The 20961-nt window shown below is 43.9% G+C and overlaps 2 protein-coding genes across 3 annotated transcripts in view; one reads left to right on the forward strand and one right to left on the reverse strand.

The window, feature by feature from the left end:
- LOC105481015 (protein NipSnap homolog 3B) overlaps window positions 1–7917 on the forward strand; it is a 43672-nt gene extending 35755 nt beyond the window's left edge. The window contains exon 7 of the transcript XR_986720.3: window positions 7597–7917. The gene's annotated coding sequence lies outside the window, so the exon portion shown is untranslated. The remainder of the gene's footprint in view (window positions 1–7596) is intronic.
- Window positions 1–20961, reverse strand: part of LOC105481013 (ATP binding cassette subfamily A member 1) — a 145914-nt gene that overhangs the window by 14706 nt on the left and 110247 nt on the right. Inside the window, exons 24-37 of one of the 2 annotated variants that reach the window (XM_011740258.3) lie at window positions 20118–20196; window positions 19067–19269; window positions 17347–17395; window positions 17038–17151; window positions 15495–15643; window positions 13720–13844; window positions 12366–12464; window positions 9170–9359; window positions 7535–7629; window positions 6176–6208; window positions 4951–5056; window positions 3385–3459; window positions 2694–2863; window positions 1269–1446 (exon numbers count right to left, since the gene is read on the reverse strand). In XM_011740258.3, coding sequence (XP_011738560.2) covers window positions 1269–1446; window positions 2694–2863; window positions 3385–3459; window positions 4951–5056; window positions 6176–6208; window positions 7535–7629; window positions 9170–9359; window positions 12366–12464; window positions 13720–13844; window positions 15495–15643; window positions 17038–17151; window positions 17347–17395; window positions 19067–19269; window positions 20118–20196 — 1665 coding nt within the window. Of the gene's footprint in view, window positions 1–1268; window positions 1447–2693; window positions 2864–3384; window positions 3460–4950; window positions 5057–6175; window positions 6209–7534; window positions 7630–9169; window positions 9360–12365; window positions 12465–13719; window positions 13845–15494; window positions 15644–17037; window positions 17152–17346; window positions 17396–19066; window positions 19270–20117; window positions 20197–20223; window positions 20297–20961 lie in introns of both variants that reach the window. The other variant, XM_011740259.3, reaches the window with a different exon arrangement.

Genomic DNA, 20961 nt, shown 5'->3' on the forward strand with positions numbered 1-20961 from the left:
CTTAGATGAAGACATGCTTCTAGCAAATTTCAGGAGCTACAGATAATACCCAGGAAGATAAGAGATGGGTTCAGGGACTTGACCTTTCATCTCTGAATCACCTATGCCTGGCATAAGTCAGACACATAGCATTCAGTCTGTGTTTACTGACTGGAGTAATTACTGAATCAAGCTAAAACAAAAATAAAACACATGTAATTTAATATGGATAAATATAAAGTTTAGGTTAAAAAAAAATGAATTTGTATAGAATGAAGGAGACCCGAATTTCACAATCATTTGTGTGAAATGGAGGTTTCTGGTTTACCACTAAGTTGCCAGTAAGACAGTGCTCCTTCCAAAATGCAAAGTCTTTGTGCTGTAGGAATAGAAGTGTGGGCTAAAGATTAACTCCCTCTAGGCTCATAACCATTCAGACCACAGCCTGAACACGAGGTTAATTCTTGGCTTTGCTTTTGAAACGGGACATTAACAATATAGAGCATGGCCATACAAGGACAATCGGATCAGAAGAGTGACAAAGTCTAAGAGCCTTGGTATGAACAGCAAAGACCTCATCATCATCTCCACCATCACTGCTCACATTTGTACAGTGCTTTGGAGGTTACAAGGTATATTCTCATATATCATCTTATCTGGGGAATACTCAGGTTAAATGAGAGTATGAGAGTTGTTTTTAAATATTCAGGGACTTGTTCAGTGGGAGAAGAATTACATTTGCTCTGTGTAGCTTATAGTTAATGGAAGTTACAGGAAGATATATTTCAACTGTACTTTACAACAATTAGAACTTTAGAATTCCTTCAAGTCCCCCATATTGGTCAACATAGAAGCAATATATTGTAGCTGGCACAAAAACATATTTGCAATGGATGGATAAGCTGCTGATAAAATGTATAGAGTTTTCAAATGACAGATGGCTTTCCTAGTAAGGCAAAGAACATTCTGACTCTGGAGGTTAAAACCCATCAGAAAAATTAGAGGCATTGACTTGGAGTTTTGACTTGCATCTCTCTGATTCTTGCAGCAGTGGTATTAATTTTCATCATTGTGTATAGATTTTTCCCTCTGGTGTGACATGAACTCTGGTACCCAATGCTGTGTTTGGTGTCATGAAAGTGATCACCTGCCTCTGGCTTTTCCTTTTTCATATATCTTTAGAGTAGCTGGAACATTTCCTGATGATAGCCAGGGCTCTTTCCTTCTTATCCCTGTCAATCCATGGCCCTGACAGACATTACAAAGATACAGCAGGCCTGTGTCCTTACCATATCCCAGACAAAATTAGAGAGCCAGTAGATGACAGGCTTCACGCCACTGATGAACTGTAGGTGTTTTGCTTTGCTGACCCGCTCCTGGATCAGGAATACGACAAAGCTGGCTGGGACGAAGGACATCGCAAAGATGACGCAGATGGACACAAGGACATCCACTGATGTGGTCATCCTGGAAAGAAAAAGGGTGTGAAAATCTGAGGGGTCTTTGATGCAATTGGGGCTCAATCAGCGAGGACACGGACACATGGACACACAGACACACACAGATATGTGAGGCACAGCCCAAGGAAAAACATCTGTTCACCAGACACATTTTATTCAGGGTTAAGATGATTATTTTTAAGTCAAAAAATATGACAATGTAAATGCCAAACTGATACTACTGAGGTCAAGTTGTGATACCACTGCCACAATAAAACTATTGAAGGAAGTCAGAGTGGTTAATGGTATTCACTTTGGTCCACTGTTCGTGACCTTGTAAGAGTAGTAAGTTGTAAATTTTCACACACAACTAGTGTGTGAACTAGGACTAGTGGGGCTTGAAAACTAAATGAGAACAGAAATATTACTGTGCAACTACTCAAATAAATTAATTTTTTCTGGCTGTAAATCAACTTGAAAATAACAGTATGTAGCCTATTGATTTAACACATACAAAAATTTTAACAGATTCTTATAAGAAGAATGGTCTTATAAGCCCATTACACGGGGTCTTGGTATAAAGATCCTAGTGTCCTATATTAGTATCCTGTAGGAGTTAAGCAGAAACAGGAACTGCCATGCTCCATGTACAGGAAAGGCATCTAATGTGTGCTAAATATCAACTCTGTGCTGAGTGCTGAGCTTGGCAATTTACATGAATTGCCTCAGTTAATATCATACATCTATAAAGTTTAGAGACCAGATTCAAACCCAGATCTGTATGACTCCAAAGCCTGCATACTTTAAAAACTAGCTCATCCTGGCTTTAAACTTCTCTCTCTCTTTCTCTCTCTCTCTCTCACACACACACACACACACGCACACACACACACAGCTTAACTTAGGAATTAAAGATACAAGCTAATAAAAACATATTCCACCAAGTTTAAAACAGTGGTTTTTAAACAAATCAAACTGATTAAACACTTATAATTAAATTATAATTTACTTAACAATTTCTGAACTCACTTTATATGAATTCACTAAATGTTATGATTTTTACATATCAGTATCATTTTCTCTTCTGCAGTTCAAGAAGCCCAACCAGCCAATTCATAAACTTATCACTTCTGCCCAGAGCCTGGATCAACCCAGATTTATCATAATGTAATGGTCTCTGCAGCTGTTCCCCTACGATGAGCTTCATATTTTTCTGCCCTCCTCCATGACCCTCTCCTTGCCGCACTCCATCCATTCAGACACAGCTACACTTACAGAGCCACCTCTGAGAGCTGCTGTTTGGTGAGATTCAGGGGATGATTGAAAGCAGTAATTCCATAATGGCTAGGGTTCTCTCCCTTTTGCAGGTTGGCCCGGAGAATGGCATTGTTGATCACATTCAGAAAAGAGCTGATTGCATGCCAGCCCTTGTTATTGAACCACACCTGAAAGAAAACATACCAGGTACAAGGTAATGCCCCCAAACCCTCCTCCTGCAGGCAGGTGCACACACACCAACCATGCACATAAACCTCAGAAAGAAATTCTAGTCACGTACCAAAGCAAAACACTATGATCAGAGAACATGGCGAAGAAATTACAGTGTACAGGACACAGTGATCACTGACTATGTGGGTAGGCACTGTGGGGAGGACCTTGTACCTTTAACTCATTGAATTCTCACAACAGTTTAGAGAGAGCCATGATTATTGTCTCCATTTCACAGATGAGGGAACTGAGGCTTAGATAGGTTAAGTGACTTAGTCAAGGTTACCTGGTATGTCTGGTGGCAAAGCAAATTCTCTGAATCACTACACTATACTGTACTGCCTCGCTGGTAAAGCTAACAGTTTGCTCTTTTCTGTTCTGAATGCCCCTGCCAACTTTACCATGAGTTCAAAGTGCTCCGGGAAACATAAGGATTATTGCTCATCAAAAAGCTACTAGAACAAAGACAGTGGTTTACCTTGACATTATTTTTGGTGTCCAGTCCTGTCATAAACCTTCCCAAGCTGTTGAGAAATCGATCTGCAGAACTGTCCTGTAAACAACAGAAACCTGCCTCAGTTGTGACTGTTCACATAGATAAGGGGCAACAGTCAACCTGGAACCTGCGGACAACAGGACGGCCCTGTGAAGCTCAATGCCACTACTACCTTGTTCACTGAAATTAAATGTGAAGCCATTAAATAAACGGCTCCTGAGAACCAAGTGACCAGAAATCTACAACAGTGATGCTGCCATGATGCCACCAGTCTAGAAGGAATCACAGAGAAATCCAGGGATGCAAAGCCCCAAGATTTTAATGTCTGGTTATCACGGTGGGGTGAGGACTCCTCCAAGTGCTCCACCGGCATCATCTGAAGAGCCAGAATCATGCTCCGCCTGCAGATGTGCCAGATACATGGGTCCATCACTCAAAAGCAGAGCTGTGGATTCTAGGACTATCACTGGTGTCCACAATCCTAGGGTGCATTTTATCGGAGCCCCTTAATTCTCACTTAAAAATGGGAAACTTGAGACAGAGAGAAATGAAGTGAGTACTTATCAGGTCCTACAGACCAGCCTGCCAGCTTCAAAAAGAAAATGATTCATTTCCTATTTAGTCAGTGATTGTTTCAGCAAAGTAGGTTGGAAACCCAGTTTATTTACCAACTGGCCAAATTTGTAAAACTGGTTGTTCTGAGACCTTTTTTTGAGACGGAGTCTTGCCCTGTCACCCAGGCTGGAGCACAGTGGCACCATCTTGGCTCACTGCAACCTCCACCTCCCGGGTTCAAGCAATTCTCCCACCTCAGCCTCCCGAGTAGCTGGGATTATAGTCGCACACCACCATGCCCGGCTAATTTTTGTATTTTTTTTAAGTAGAGACAGGGTTTCACCATGTTGGCTAGGCTGGTCTCAAACTCCTGACCTTGTGATCCGCTCACCTCGGCCTCCCAAAGTGCTGGAATTACAGGCATACGCCACCACACCTGGCCGCTGAGAGCTTTTAAATCTCTGAATTTTTAAAAAATATTTTTTGAGATGGAGTTTTGCTCTTGTTGCCCAGGCTGGAGTGCAATGCTGCGATCTCAGCTCACTGCAATCTCTGCCTACAGGGTTCAAGCGATTCTCCTGCCTCAGCCTCCCAAGTAGCTGGGATTACAGGTGTATGCCACCAATAGCCCAGCTTTTTTTTTTTTTTTTTTTTTGTATTTTCAGTAGATACGGGGTTTCACCATGTTGGCCAGGCTGGTCTCGAACTCCTGACCTCAAGTGATACACTCACTTCCGCCTCCCAAAGTGCTAGGATTACAGGCATGAGCCATGGCACCTGGCCTCTGGATTTGTTTTTGACCTACACTTTTAAATGTACAACTAAGTAATTCAGTTTTGTCTGGCTCAAATCACTAAATGCCAAAGATGGCTCTGTATGCCAACATATTCAGAACAATGAGCTGCCAGGTGATCCATTTAACCTGCCAACTACTCCTACATCCCAGCAGCTACACGCCCATTTTTCTGATACGTCTCATGATAGATATTGTACCTTGGCCAGCTTTAGGTGTTTCTTCATTTGTTTGATGGCATCATTAACTTCTTGACTCGGAGGAAGTGCTTGAGTATTACTGACACCCAGGGAAAACCCGCCATACCTAAAAGAACAGCCTGACATTAAAACCCAGACAGTGGGGTGCACATACCACTCAGCAGCAGACTCAGTGCAAGTGTGGACAAGGTTCACTGAGTCAAATTCCTATTCAAAGGAGGGCTAAATTTTGCCTCAGAGAAGTTACACGTCAGCTTCCTCTAATAAATGCTGGCAATCTCTTAACTCCCATGGTTTCTGCCCAGCAGGGAGGACCTGGCCTGATTACACACACAGTTAGACAGCTGAGACATCGAGGAAAGAATGGTGTTTCATCTCACAGATGCTCCTCCGACCCAGTGACTCGGGCGTGAACGTGGGTCTGGAGGCAAGCAGATGGGAAGTTGGGAGAGTGGGAACCCTGCACTGTCCAGAGTAGGCTACACTGGCCTTATACGCAGGTCCCGGCTCCTTTCTAGCCTGAGGGCTATTATAGGGGCCTGCGTCTGCTCTGCCCAGAGATCCAAGGGTCCTGGCCCTTGGGGAAAAGGCAGACAGAAAAGGTGGAAATCAGTAACAAGGAGCCTTCGGGCCCCCTGAGGTAGCCACATCAGCTATCTCATTTTTCATGATGGACAAACTGGCCTCTAGAATTCTTCCGTCCCCAGTCCCACCTGTTCCTTCAAAACCCAGATGGAAAAATGGGTTGAAATACAGTGCAAAGAGATGGTTTTGGTGCTTCTTATTTCCTCTAAGATCTTCTTAGTCCCTTGCTACATGCCTAGAAATTGTCCTTGAGTCCTTAAGAAGCCTTGAGAATCTGGTTTGGGGGGAAAGTACACGTAGGTATTCCCCTCACAACACTACTTACTTGAACTCCCTAGACAGGAGATTTCTGATTCTCCTCAAGGAAATCAGTACATCAGATATTTCAGAGGCCTCTGGAGGGGCCACTAGGCACTGAGCTACGATGCTCTAGGCAGAAGCTCTATAAAGCAGACCTAATCTAAATCTGTCTGTGCCCCTGTGCGCTCCACACGTTCACAGGGCTTCTGTCCTCCTTACGGTGAGGTGGCACCCGTTGAGTGTGTGAGTGACAAACAATCTCCAAAGCTTTCTTCAATCCAAGACACCTACAACACCATCCTCCTCCTGAGCTAAAGGTGCCAGAAAGACAGCAACTTACCTAAACTCATTCACCCAGATCTTGTTCTTTAAGCTGCAAAGACAAAGAAACAAAAAATCAGTGCAAAGAAAGCACTGAGCCTATTCCTGATGATGCAAAAGGAGTAAATACCCACCTGAGGATATAAGGAAGGGACAGAAATAATCCTAGAATCAGGCTGGCCTTGTAGGGTTGTGCCAGAGAAAAGAAGCCTGTGCTCAGGCCTCTTCCAGCCTTCTCTCCATCATAAGTACCCTATTACCTATATGAGAATCAGGCCTTGGGTTAAACCAATTTACAAACCACCTTATACACCAAGATGTAAGTGAACTAGAAGCTTTTTCTTTCCTTTTTTTTTTTTTTTTTTTTTTTTGGAGACGGTTTCGCTCTTGTTGCCCAGGCTGGAGTGCAATGGCGCGACCTCAGCTGACTGCAACCTCCGCCTCCCGGGTTCAAGCAATTCTCCTGCCTCAGCGTCCCAAGTAGCTGGGATTACAGGCACGTGCCACCACGCCCAGCTTATTTTGTATTTTTAGTAGAGACGGAGTTTCCCCATGTTGGCCAGGCTGGTCTTGAACTCCTGACCTCAAGTGATTCACCCGCCTTGGCCTCCCAGAGTGCTAGGATTACAGGCGTGAGCCACTGTGCCCGGCCTAGAAGCTTTTTCAATTAACAATAATATTTCAATTGTGGATGACATACGGAGAAGTTATGCTTCTTTCTTGGAAACTCATGGTCACTATCATTCCAGCATGCCCGTGCCACTTAAAGGCACTGAGAAACTCCTAAGTGAAAGACCCCAACTGACCAAGTTGATGGGAAGGAAACCAGAAACCAGAACAAACATTTGCTCAGCTAAGCATTTAACACTAGGCTGCCATGTCCCGGGAAGCTAGACGGCTCTCCCAAGGCTCCACAGCCAAGGCAGGCTCCTAAACCTTCCCAGGGCTCCCTCCATGAGACCACAAATTATCATGGAGTCCCCTATCAGAGAGTACCCAAGGCACTTTATGTACATCATTTAATTTAGTCCTCATAACAAACTTACAAGAGCAACATTAATATCACAATTTAGATAAACTAAGGCTTTAAAAGGATAACCAGTTACCTGGTCAAGTTGCTACTAAGTGGCAGAATTTGACTTTGAATCCATTTCTATTTTCATTCTAGACCAGGTTGCCTTAGCCTTGAAGCTGACAACTGAATGTTCACAGTCCCTCTCATCATCTTTTCTAGTTTGGGATAATATCCTAAACTTCCGATAGATGGAATCAGGCCATAATCTGGCACTTCCTCCACTGTTCCAGTCTGTTATTTGTAGGTCTTTAATTCCTCTAATTAGTAATAATAAGGCAGGGGACAAGTTTAGTAAAAAGTCACCTTTTGGCTATGATCTGCACATACGTCTTCACCAGATAATCCGAAATGTTTCTTCCCGTCAGGTCCTGAAGGATATCTGCAGTGTTTTGTTTTCTCTGTCATCACATGAAAACCAAGCATACGGGTCTTTATAGACAAGAATTGAAACAGAAAACAAATCAAGGACAACAGTGACCATGTCCACAGTGCGACCGGAAACCTGACTACAGGCCCCAGACACTGCCCTCAGTCAACCAGCACCGAGACTTGGTTCACCCTACTCCTCGGCACTGGTAATTCACTTACACCAAGCCAAGGTCTTTCCCAAGAATTTATTCTGAACATCTAACAATAAACATTGAAATGAAATTCTTTGTAGTCAAGAGATTTTTAGGAAGCATCATCATTCCCTATGCCTAATAAATCTTTTGTTCATCGGAGTTATACCGATGACTAGATTAGCTGTTATTTTATTCATTTTATTTTTTGAGACGGAGTCTCACTGTGTTGCCCAGGCTGGAGTGCAGTGGCATGATTTTGGCTCACTGCAACCTCCACCTCCCAGGTTCAAGCAATTCTCCTGCCTCAGCCTCCCAAGTAACTGGGATTACAGGCACATGCCTCCATGTCTGGCTAATTTCTGTATTTTTAGTAGAGACAGGGTTTCGCCACATTGGCCAAGCTGGTTCGAACTCCTGACCTCAGGTGATTCGTCCGCCTCAGCATCCCAAAATACTGAGATTACAGGTGTGAGCCACCCTGCACCTGGCCTAGCTATTATTTTAAAGAGTGGTAACCAAGACTTATTTTAGTTCTTGTACTCATTTAGAATTGCTTGTCCTCACCCTGCAATTTGGATGCTGATAAAAGCAGCAGAGAGCTATCATAAGCACTCCTCTTCCTGAAATTCTCAAAAAATAAAAAAGTCTCAGGACTCCTTCCCAAACAGAGTCTCCAAGAATGCCAGAGTTGACAAGATCCACAGGAGTTTTCTGATCCAGCCTCCCTAATTCAGAGGTGAAGAAACAGGTCCAGGGAGTTAAAGTGGCCTGTCAAAGGCTACCAACTCATTTGTTGCAGAGCCAAGATTGGAAGCCAGGCCTGTCACAGTCTGTCCTGTGACTTCACTGCTGTGGGAGAGGCATGGGCACAGTGTGGTCCAAACCCTCTCCCCTCAAAACTCACATGCTTTTTCCTATGACAAGAAGCAAGTTAAAGACTGAAACAGGGCTGGGCTCTCACCTGTAATCAGGGGTAAACAGGTGGCTCTCACCCGTAATCCCAGCACTTTGGGAGGCCGAGGCGGGTGGATCACCTGAGGTCAGGAGTTCCAGATCAGCCTAGCCAACGTGGCGAAACCCCATCTCTACTAAAAACACAAAAATCAGCCGGACATGGTGGTGCGTGCCTGTAATCCCAGCTACTTTGGAGGCTGAGGCAGGAGACTCGCTCGAACCTGGGAGGGGGAGGTTGCAGTGAGCCAAGATCATGCCACTGCACTCCAGCCTGGGCAACAGAGCAAGACTCCACCTCAAAGAAAAAGAGAAAAAAGACAGACCCTCCCAACATGGCATCTCACTCATTCCTGCTTCCAAGCAGAAGCTACCAGCCCACCCTCTACCCCTTCTGCCCAGTCACACCCTGAAAGTGACGTACTTGCGGAGGAGGCAGCCCCCCTGCCCCTGGGGGACACACGGGCAGCATCTTCTTGATTTTGTCGCTGCTACACTGGCATGCGGGTGAAGGATTCTGCATCGTCCAGTTCCCATTCTGGAAGAGGCCCTTGATGGTTTGGGGAACTGGGGCAGTGGTCCACTCTTCCTCCCCTGCCTGGCAGGGCATGTCTCTGCAAAGGGAAGACAGCAAGAGGAGGATTACCCGAGAGGGCCTGGCCTTTCTGTTGCCTCAGGAGCACAGGATCATTCCATAATGACCACAAACATGCATCTACTCCCTCACCATTTGGAAAAGACAAGCATGATCTCATTTGATTGCCTGATCCCACAACAGCCTTGTACACTGTGACATCATTTATATCATCATTATGTATCATCATTTTATACATAAGTAAAATAGAATGCAAAGAGGCCCTAAACGTTTACATACTGAACTCTGTTCAGTCCAATCAACCAACCATTTGCTCACACAACAAATATTCGTTGAGCATCTACTATGTGCCAGATGCTGTCCAGTATATTTGAGGGCCTAAGGTGACGATACCTGCCTTCATGGAGGTATATGGCCATGAAGGAGCCGAACAACAAATAAACTAATAAGATAATCTTAGATGGCCCAAAATAAAGCAAAATAAAAAGACAGTGATTGGGGAGAATGGACCTACTGAAGAGAAGACATTTCAGTCAAAACATAAACAATGATGGAGAACAAGCTGGTCAAAGATTTCACGAAAAGAACATAATGAGCAAAAGCGATGGCAAGTGCAGGAACAAAGGCCCTAGGAAGAAATGCGTTTCTATTTTTGAGGGATAACAGGAAGACAGCACGGCTGGAGTAGGATAAGCTACGAAGAAGAGTAATGATAAACGAGGAGGAAAGGAGCCAGATGACAGAGGCCTGGGAAACAGTCTGGATCTTATGCTCGATGTGCTGAAAAATGAGTAGAGAGTGGCAAGATCCAATTTACGTTCTCAAATGAGTGGAGAATTGGGGGATGCCTGGGGTGAGAGTGCTCGGCACATAAAGAGCTAGGCTATCTACAAATTTTCCCTGGAGATAAGACACAAAGCCTTTAACCTTGTCTCCAGCTGTGAATTACTGTGGGACATCAGTAAGTGCCCTGCTCTTTTGGGGGCTTATTTTTTCCACTGGCATAATAAAAGTTTAAAATGACTTGATTCAACAAGTCATTTCCAGTTCCCTTCCAGTTTCGGAATTCCACAATTTAAAGTAAAGCTACAGCGATTATTTCCTTATTATTAACTATTAAATATAATTGCCGGGCACGATGGCTCATGCCTGTAATCCCAGAACTTTGGGAGGCCAAGCCAGGTGGATCATTTTAAGTCAGGAGTTCAAAACCATCCTGTCCAACATGGTAAAACTCCATCTCTACTAAAATTAGAAAAATTAGCCAGTGTGGTGGCACATGCTTGTAATCCCAGCTACTCAGAAGGCTGAGGCAGGAGAATCACTTGAACCTGGGAGGCAGAGGTGGCAGTGAGCCAGGATTGAGCCACTGCACTCCAGTCTGGGCGACAGAGCAAGACTCCATCTCAAAAAAAAATATATATATATATATACACACACACACACACACACACACACACACACATTTTTAAACTATTTCTTATTGTTTTCTTATGTATTAAAAATTCAAATGAACAGTTTTCCAGATTGATCTCTAATTGTCTCCTTAAAGCACCTGAACTGACTGGAAAAGTCACACAAAGACACACTGCCCTCCTGAAGCTCACACTCTGAACATTCAGAAGGGGACTGGCTGGGACAAATTTAATACTGCTGAGACATGCTCCTGTCAAATTTCTTTCATGTCTACCATTTTTTGGCAAAACCTAAAAATCTGAATTTCAGTAAGAGTTGCCAGGATAAAGGCCCTCCCTTCCGACCACCTCTGGCAGACTGTAGGTGGGGCTGTTTGAACCCTCTGATGTCAGGGCTGGGCCTATTTTGTCTCCACGGGCTGGCTCTCAACCCAGTTCTGGCTCCTACAGAGCCTTCCTAAGCTGGCATCAATCCATGAGTTCATATGGTTCAGCTGGCCAGCGACGAATCCAGATAACTATATTATCATCTCATCTCATGCTTCTATCTTTCCTATACAACCTTCGTGTGGAAAATCAAAGGCACCATGAAATCCAGATAGGCCATATCTGTGTCCTTCTCTATCCTGGCCATCTGGTTATTTGGGAACCAATATTGGCTGCTAAGATTTACCACCCATCACGTACTAAGTACTAACAAATATTTAGCAACTATCCAATACTAATTAAGAACAAACAAGCACACAGTAGCTACCCATTTAGAAATCGTCTCTAGAACCTTGTATAAACAGGTTATCATGCTCACTGTTTTATGGTGTGCAGAGTCACCCATCTTCCCATTAAAACTTGAAAGTCAAGTTTACCCCCCTCTCCAACTCTCCAGCACCTTCCCACCTTGCCATAATTTTTCAGAGATCACTGTTGTTTCATGACCTCAGCTGAGATTCTGCCTAAGCCTGGAAACAGTAACCCACCTCTACTAGCCTTGAGCACTGCCTCATAAGATCCTCATCTCTCCACCATCTTTACTCACAGTGATTTAGTGACCTCCCTTCCCCCACACACACTTAAGAGTCATATGGATGCTTCACTGAATTTATTTACCCACTGCCTACTTTTGAAAAGGGGGTTTTGAAGGAAAGTACAATAAAAATATACAATTTGAAAAGAAGAAAGTGTCATTTTTATAAAAATTCATATGTCATCTTTACAGATTATAAAAGCGAAGAAGCTGATAAACAAAACCTGAAAATTATATATAATGAGAGCCTACTGAAGCACTTAAGTACAGGGAATGGGAGAGAAAGAAAGGAAAAGCATTTGATCAGTAAGTCTAAAGTGCTATTTAAATTAAATATTAATGTTCTAAATCAGTAAACAAATGTCTGGAATGATGTGCTTTGCATGGTGTTAGAAGACTCTCCAAACGTTTGCTCCTAGATAATTTAGCTAGGTTACTACACTGGCTTTTTGTAATTAAAACATAATAATAATTCAAAGGGCAAATACTGGTGGTCACAATGTAGCATGCAGTTGATAAATGCAGCATATTAGAAATCAAACCAGGTGACAAGCACAAGAAGCCAGCTGATGGCTAAAGTGACACTCACGGGATGGGGTTTCCTTCCATACAGCGGGTGCCAAAGCCAGGGTCTTTCGTGAGGGCGTTTAAGAGTTCCAGGGTTCCCGTGTCCTCAGGAGCATCATTGCTGTGGGTACATAAGAGGCAACCAGCTTAGGAATTCATTAAAACCAGTCATCAAGAGATACAAATGTTTTATAAATTAAACACTTTAGGAAGCATTTCTCTGTGATAGGTTCTTAAAACAGAAATGAACAAAACACAGAAACCACCCAGAAGGATCTCAGACTCTGGCCCTGTATTCGGCATCAGGGTGACATAGAGCACTCCAAAGTGGAGCTTGTATAAATGGGCTATATGTATAAAGGTGTGTATGTGTACATGCATGTACATACACGTATACATTTATATATTTTTTAAATTTGAAGTAAATCAACTCATTAAATATTTCAAAAGTGCTTTTGTGATTATCCCTTTGGCACAGACAAGCAGGATTTTCCAAGAAAGGGCAAGAAAACTTTGCACTCTGCATGCACAACTAGAAAGCACAAAAATAACAGGCACAAGTCACAAACACATGCTATGTTCCACGACCACGGGCAATACAGGGTCAGCAGCTGGAAAGGAAAAAATAAAGTAAACCTGAACTATGTAAGAAGAAAACGTGGGCTTAGAGAAAAAGAGGCCAATTCACATTTACATAAATATATATATATGTGTGTGTGTATATATATACATATATATATATATATTTTTTTTTTTCCTAATGCTTCCCTTTTGTATCACTGATACAGTTCCCCCATCTACAGGTCTACAAATCCTTCAGGACTGAAGAAAGCTCCTGCTAACAAGACCCAGAAATATCCTTTATCCTTTTCTTTGATGTAATGTATTGTTATGGAGAGGAGGAAATTTTTGTCTAAAGAACAAACACTAGCTAACATCCCAAATATAACAGAATAGATAATAATTATATGAATTATACTTTGCAGAAAACAAGTCTCTGGAGGTTCTACGCTTTGATAGCGTGCCCTGTGAGTCAATTACAGAATTAAAACACAGCTCCACAAATTCAAATATTTTATAACTGAATCGTGGATTTTTGCAAGGGCAGATTATTTTACCTAAAACACATGTGGCTGTTCCTGACAACAGTAGGATAAAGAGGAGAGAGGCTGAAAGGCTCAACAGAAGACTGGCCTATTATTCAGGGTTAGTTCGCTGCTGTTCTATGCATGCAGTATTAGCTTATACAGGGACCTGAGTCACAGAAGTAAAATTTATTCCACTGTGTAATTCTGAAGTCCATTCCCTTGGCCCTCGTAAACATCTTTGGTCTGCTTGAATCTTATCCCCTCCTGGGACATAGAAGACAAACATACCTGACAAATGTGTACTGTTCGTTGTACATCCAGGGCTGAAGTTCCAGGCTGGGGTACTTGCCAAAGGGTGGCACGATCAGGCTGAACACAAGGGCAATGCAGACAAACACAGCTGGCAAGACAATCTTTACCCAGGCAGTGGAGGGGGCAGGGGGACAGCAGGAAAATGGCAAGTGTTAGAAACAAGGCCAAGGGGCAAATCCCTACGAGTCCAGCCAGCCTCCCCGACCAACCAGCAAGGCAATGAGGAGTGCAGAGCCTATGACTGTGCTGAATCAAGGCATTCTTGGCAGCTGGGAAGCAATGGAGCCTGAAAACTAAACCTCTTCTCTGGCAGCACAAGGCCAGAGGCTATGGCCACCTGGCAGAGGCACTAAGCCAAGAAGTTCACAAAGTAAATAGTGCTCACATTCAGGGTGACTCAGAACACTGGGTCCTGCCCTTCTTCCTCCTGAAGACAGAAAGACCACATTGGGCGCCATGAACCCAGGACCAGGAGCCAGAAGTCCTGAATCCTGGTTCTGTCTCTAGTACAGGTGCACCCATGTGAAGTCACTCTCCCCACTGGCCTCAGTTTTCTCACTTTAATCTGAGGTCTGAGAACACACGGCCCATTCAAATCCTACACTATCATAAAACCAACTCTACAGCAATGGCTCCAATCACGGACAACCATAGTCATTGTCTCCCGTGACAGTCTCAGAAAGAATAAATATCCAATTCCTTCTTCAACCTCCTAAGACTTTCTACCATATCTTCTCTGAAAAAAAAAAAAAAAATGACTTGGGCATACTTTCTAAGTAAACCCAAAGCTCCTCCCATTTATTGTTGAGAAATGTATCCCTTATAACCTTAAAGATTCAAACAATGCCCCCAATTCTAATGTTCTGGGATTTCAATGCAGAAAATTGACATTGAGTGAATAAGTCTGTATAGTAAGTACTATAATGAGAATTATCTCTGTTGTCATTATTTATGGTTGTGTTATCAATGATTATCATCAACAAACAAAGGTAACTGAGGATCAGAGAGATTAAGCAACTTGCCCAAAGTCATACGGCCAATAAGTAGCAAAGTCAGGATTCAACTCCAGCTCTGTATGCTCCAAACTCCTGCTCTTAACAGTATCCACATCATCAGTGTGGAAGATTCTCTGCAGACCTTTTCTCTACATTTCTTGATTTTACAGAGTGAAAAAATTTAACCCTTCTAACTAAGCAAGTTAGCATGCAAACACTGACATGCAGACAATAGTGTAAGAAGTCTTCTCTGTTGGCCAGCTATATTCTGACCTACCTTTTCTACCAGTTTGAGTTAAACATCAACTCAGAGAAAAATCAAGTTTCTAATAAGTTCACATGTCAAGTGCATCTGGGTATAAAAACTCTCATGTTACGACAGCTGAATACACCCGATCAGTTTTTCTATACTTTGTCCTTTTTATGTTCTCCTCCAAAATAACATATACACACACAAAAGTAAGCACTTGCTCATGTCAGGCCCCATTCTAAGCACCTATTCGTTTTTATTTTCGTAACAACCCTGTACTGCAGGTAATATTATTATCCCCATTTTACAGATGAGGAGATTGAGGCATAGAGAAGTAATTTGCCAGCAGATACAACACTGGCAAGGAATAGAACTGGGATTGAAATACAGATAAATCTGGCTCCAGCATCCATATCTTGACCAAGATGCTATCCTGCCTTCACTGGTCACAGAGCCTGCAGCCCACCCATGAGGCCAGAGTCTCTAGCCAAAACAGCACATCTCACCTGAGCAAAGAATCCTTTCCGACTCCGTCTGGCAATTAGCAGTCTCTTCCACAAAAGGGCCACAAACTGTTGCTGTGTAAGCTTCCAGCCCTTCACCTGGTAGGAGCCTTTGCCATCCATCCCGCTGAGCAAGTCTGTCTCTCTGGACTCTGCAAGAAGCCAACACTGAAGGTCACCTATTATCTTAGGTGTTTTCGGCATTGCCATGCTCCTTCTTCTGGTGTCTTCAACAACTATCTTGGAGGCGTGTGTCTGAAGCTAAAAGTTTCTCAGAAGTAAACTTTTAGGACAAAGCTATGTCCAAGGAAGAGTTATGACTCAAAATGTCTAACAGGAGCAGTCTCTGCCTTTCAGTCCTTGTCTGACAAGTACAGAAAACAAAGGTGTCTTGAGACAACTGAAAAGATGTGTTCATGCATAACCAGGTATTACAGCCAGCCATTCGGATGAATTGAGTCATCAATTTCTTATAGACTATTCTATGAAACAGGCCATGTACATCGCTTGACATATTTGAGAACACACAATGGCAATTAGCTTCTCAGCTTCTCACCCTATTATATTTTGGTAAAACGTGGACACATTTCAAATGATCTAAGTACTGATACTGTATGAAGTCAGGCAATTATATATAATGTAAGAGCCATACACTCTTGTGAGCAGGGGTGAGAGAACTGGAAAGTTTTCTGTTCCTAAACATTTTCTAGAAATCCTTGTCTTAAATGAATGATACCTAACTGATGTGCTTTTACATCTTAACAATATTTGTTTGATGCCTTATCTCTCCTCTCCATCTCAGTTAAACACACAAAGACACACTCATCTAAAATATCTAAGTCTTTTTTTTTTTTTTTTTTCAGATGGAGTTTTCACTTTTGTTGCCTAGTCTGGAGTGCAATGGCGCAACCTTGACTCACTAAACCTCTGCCTCCCAGGTTCAAGCGATTCTCCTGCCTCAGCCTCCCAAGTAGCTGGGATTACAGGTATGTACCACCATACTCAGCTAATTTTTGGTATTAGTAGAGATGGGGTCTCACCTTGTTGGTCAGGCTGGTCTCAAACTCCTGACCTCAGGTGATCTACCCACCTTGGCCTCTCAAAGAGCTGGGATTACAGGCTTGAGCCACCGTGCCCGGCCTCAAATATATAAGTCTTAGGGTACAATTAACTCTAACAGCAAATTCCCCTTTCTGACTCTTTCAAAATAATTCATCTACTTGAAAGAATATTTGTTCAACAATTAAACACCTAATATATACAAGAAACTAGGACCCTGCAGAAAAGATAATAAATACATGGGTTCAGAGGATTGAGGCACCATCTTTACGTCTTTAAAGGAAGTGATATGGATGGGCTCTTTCAGGTTTGATCACATGCACGACGCTGCAAAGAACAAGGGGCTTTTATCATTTCCTCACATCTCTTTGGTCTCTGTAGGGATCTATCACCTTGGCTAAAGGCCATCCCAAGAAAACAGCTGGGAGCATGAGAGAGAATTTCACATTCAAACAGTGGGACACTGATTGATCTTGCCCTAACATACCTGGGTCTACGTCAGAATCATTTGGATCAACAGCATCATCTTCAGTGAACGGGCGAAGACAGCTCTGCTTGTCCCCGAAGGCCCGCCTGTTTCGTCTTGCTGGCAAGGTACCATCTGAAGACACAAGGAAAGAATCCCATACTTTATTTTATTTACAACAAAACAAACTTTCCCCATCTGCAACAAACCTACACTCTCCAAATGAGAATGCAATAGAACAATTCAAAGGGAAAGGAACAATACTCATGCGCTGAGAAAGCCAGCTGGAGGCACTATCTTAAGTGTGCCATTCCCCCTCAAGGCAGTTACCTGAGGTCTCAGCATCCACCCCACTCTCTTCAGCCACCTTGAGGAATATCTGCAAAATGAGAGCAGGTGAGAACATTATAAGCACCAACATTACGAAAGCAGTCATCACTGCCATGATTATTACATTATTGAGTGGCATGTTAGCCCCTTAAGACAGAGAAAGTAGAAGCCACATTTCTTAATAACACTTTGTCAGAGTCACTTGGGAGAGAAGCCGTTTTTGCCAGAGAACATTTCCTCAGTGGTGAGAGCTATCAATCTAGACAATCATTTTTAAATTAAAGCTATGGCTGGGCGCGGTGGCTCATGCCTATAATCCCAGCACATTGGGAGGCTGAGGCGGGCTGATCACCTGAGGTCGGGAGTTCGAGACCAGCCTGACCAACATGGAGAAAACCCGTCTCTACTAAAAATACAAAATTAGCCAGGCGTGGTAGCACATGCTTGTAATTCCAGCTACTCGGGAGGCTGAGGCAGGAGAATCACTTGAACCCGGGAGGTAGAGGTTGTAGTGAGCCAAGATCGCACCACTGTACTCCAGCCTGGGCGATAAGAGCAAAACTCCGTCTCATCAAAAAAAAAAAAAAAAAAAAAAAAAAGCTATGACAGTAGGACACTGCAGCAGAAGAAATTTGTTCTGAACCTACAGGGAATGAGTCAAGTGGCTTCTTTCAGGACTGTGGCTCTAAATCTTTGAGTAGGCTAGCACTATGACAAGCTATCCAATACAGAATGAGCAGGAGGAAATAGAGCACTAGAAATACGATGGCAGAGATTCAAACATCAGAAGAGAATCTGAATGAGCGCAATAATTCCCAAACTCGAGTCTATAGACCACTGTGTCCGAAGCATGCAACGGAAGTACAGACTTCAAGGCCTTACCTCCAGAAATTCTGATGCACAGGCCCTGAAGCCAAACCTTAGAATGTTTACTTTTAGTAACATCCCCAGGTGATTCTGCTGCACTGTCAAACTTGGAGACCACTGAGCCAGATAGCTTTTATATCCCCTTCAGCCCTCAAGGTCTGTGATGTTGGATCTCTAAGGGGAGGCATTACATGGATAAAGAGAGGATGGGCTTTGAAGCCCCAAATCCCTGATTCTGAATCTCATGTCAACATTCCTGAGTGTTCATTTTTTCATCTTTTTATGAGAATTAAATGAGGTCACAGTGATTTAAAAAAAAAAAAAAAAACAAATCTCAGCACCTCGCATAAGTAGACTATCTATTCATAAATGTTGGTCATTTCCTATGTATGAGAATCCAGTTGATACCTGGCTGTGACACAGTCACACCAGGGAATTGCTCCTGATTCTGATTCAGTAGGTCTGAGCTGGGCCCAAGTTGCTGAATTTCTAACAAGTTCCCAGGTGATCCTGATGCTGCTGGTCCTCACACTGTACTTGAGTAAAGAGGCTCATTAAAACGTAAATAAGTGGATAGGAGTTTAAGGTTGGGATGTAAATCTGTTAGGTACCACTGTTTTCAACATACAAATAAATCTCAGGCATGTACTGTGGTACAGAGGAAAATACTTCTTTCCTGCTGTCTCCCACCACCATCTTAAATGGCTAACTGGAGTCAACATTACTCAGATGTCAATGACCTAAAAACCCAATGACTAACTCCATGATAATCCTGCTCCCAGTGCAGGCTACTGGCCTGGCCTTAGGACATTTGGCCTTGCTATATATTCTGACAGTCAGCCACTTAACTTACTTCTTCCAGGGTCGTCTCTGAGATGCCATAACTAGAAATGCCCAGGTCTGAGAGCCGGTCATCAATCTCATGAAAGAGTTCCACAAAGGCCCCCTCCTTAGCAGCTTCATATGGCAGCACGTAGGTCAGCTCATGCCCTATGTCTTCCACCAGCCGGGCTTCAGACACATGCTTCCTGATGAGGTTGGAGATAGCAGAGACATCTGCAGGGACCAGAATGCAAAGATGGCTCAATCAACGCAGAGGGGCTCCAGAGTGAGGGCTGGCCATCCCCCACCCTCTCCTCAGAAGCCTGCTGCTCATACACCACACCTGTTCCAGGTATTTTAATCATTCCACATGTTCATCTCTGGTCTGAGGGTTGGGGGCAAAGGAAAGGACTATGTCTTATTCACCTTTGTATCACCAAAGCCAGGCACATTGTAGGTACTCAGTGTAGGATGGGTGGATGGGTGGATGCGAGGATGGGTGGGTAGGTGGATGGATGGGTAGATGGATAACTGAGGCTCAAAGTCTGGTGTCTATTGCCTAAGCTCTGGGATTCTTCAACAGAAAACTTGAGTAAAGGAATCTTAGAAGATTCTTCACCCTTTCCTATACTTGAAAAGTAGGCTCCCTCATTTACCTAAATAGAGGGTTAATCTAACAGTTCATGGAAGCAGAAGGCTTCCTGGGAAAAGCCAGCCATTAGGACTCAGCAGAGATGGCAAGGGTCAAGACTTCTGTTCCACATATGCTACTGGTGACACTGGCCTCCTACACACGCTACCCAAGAAAAATCTGGAAGGCTGTGCCTGATCTCCTGGGCTCTCACTCTTCTTATATACTAGGCTCAAATCCCAGCCCACTGGCTTGGCCCTCAGCTCCTCATCCCCGGTATTCAGTGTCCACTCCCCTAAGGGATTCCCCAAATCCCAGTCATCTCAGCTCTCTGGGACACTGCCCTGCTAGCTCCCAGACCGAGCCCCAGGCACCCCAGCAAGCATTAGGCCAACCCACCACCAAGCTGCACCCGCCCCCACAGCCACCCAGCCCCAGCCCAGCAGCAAACCTTGAGTCAGCGCCACCAGCCTCTGCACCTCTCCTCCTCTGCCTCCACTCTGCCCAGCTGGGGGAAGCTCAGGCACCACCTGAATAAGAAACCCCAGAGTCCTTACCGATGGTCAGCGTGTCACTCTCATGGTCGCTGCCCAGGCCAGCATCAGAACTGCTCTGAGAAACACTGTCCTCCTGATGGCAAAGAAGGAGGTGAGAACGGATCAGGGACTGAGCAAGGCAGAGCCACCAGCACCTTCGCCAGGGAGGGCTTCCAAGCAGCTCTGTTGTGTGAGAACTAAAGGAAAAAGCTTTCCCTGGGACACATGCACTGGCAGCCGTGGCTTCAGAGGACCCCGTCTGGCATGTGTGTGCTGTGTGAACAGCCTTGCTTCCTGAGGGTGAAAGGTCAGGAAGCAGAGTTGCCAGAAGAACTGTGGCCTCCCAATGAATGCTGCAACAAGGCCTTTGCCAACCATCTCAGGCAAGGCCTTTACCTGGCTACATGTCTACTTCAATGCTTCTCAAGCTTCAATGTGTGTTCAACCACTTGAGGACCTTGTTAAAATGCACAGATTCTGATTCGGTAGGTCTGAGCTGGGCCCAAGTTGCTGAATTTCTAACAAGTTCCCAAGTGATCCTGATGCTGCTGGTCCTCAGACTGCACTTGAGTCAAGAGGCTCATTAAAAGGTAAATAAATGGATAGGAGTTTAAGGTTGGGATGTAAATATGTTAGGTACCACTGGCTTCAACACACAAAGAAACCTCAGGCATGTACTGCGGTACAGGGGAAAACATACCTGGTAATTGAGTCTGGTCCTACCACTGTTATTTACCTGCTGGGTGACCTTGAATAAGC

This window comes from Macaca nemestrina, chromosome 14 (genome assembly GCF_043159975.1).
Source record: "Macaca nemestrina isolate mMacNem1 chromosome 14, mMacNem.hap1, whole genome shotgun sequence".
In the NCBI taxonomy this organism is placed as follows: domain Eukaryota; kingdom Metazoa; phylum Chordata; class Mammalia; order Primates; family Cercopithecidae; genus Macaca; species Macaca nemestrina.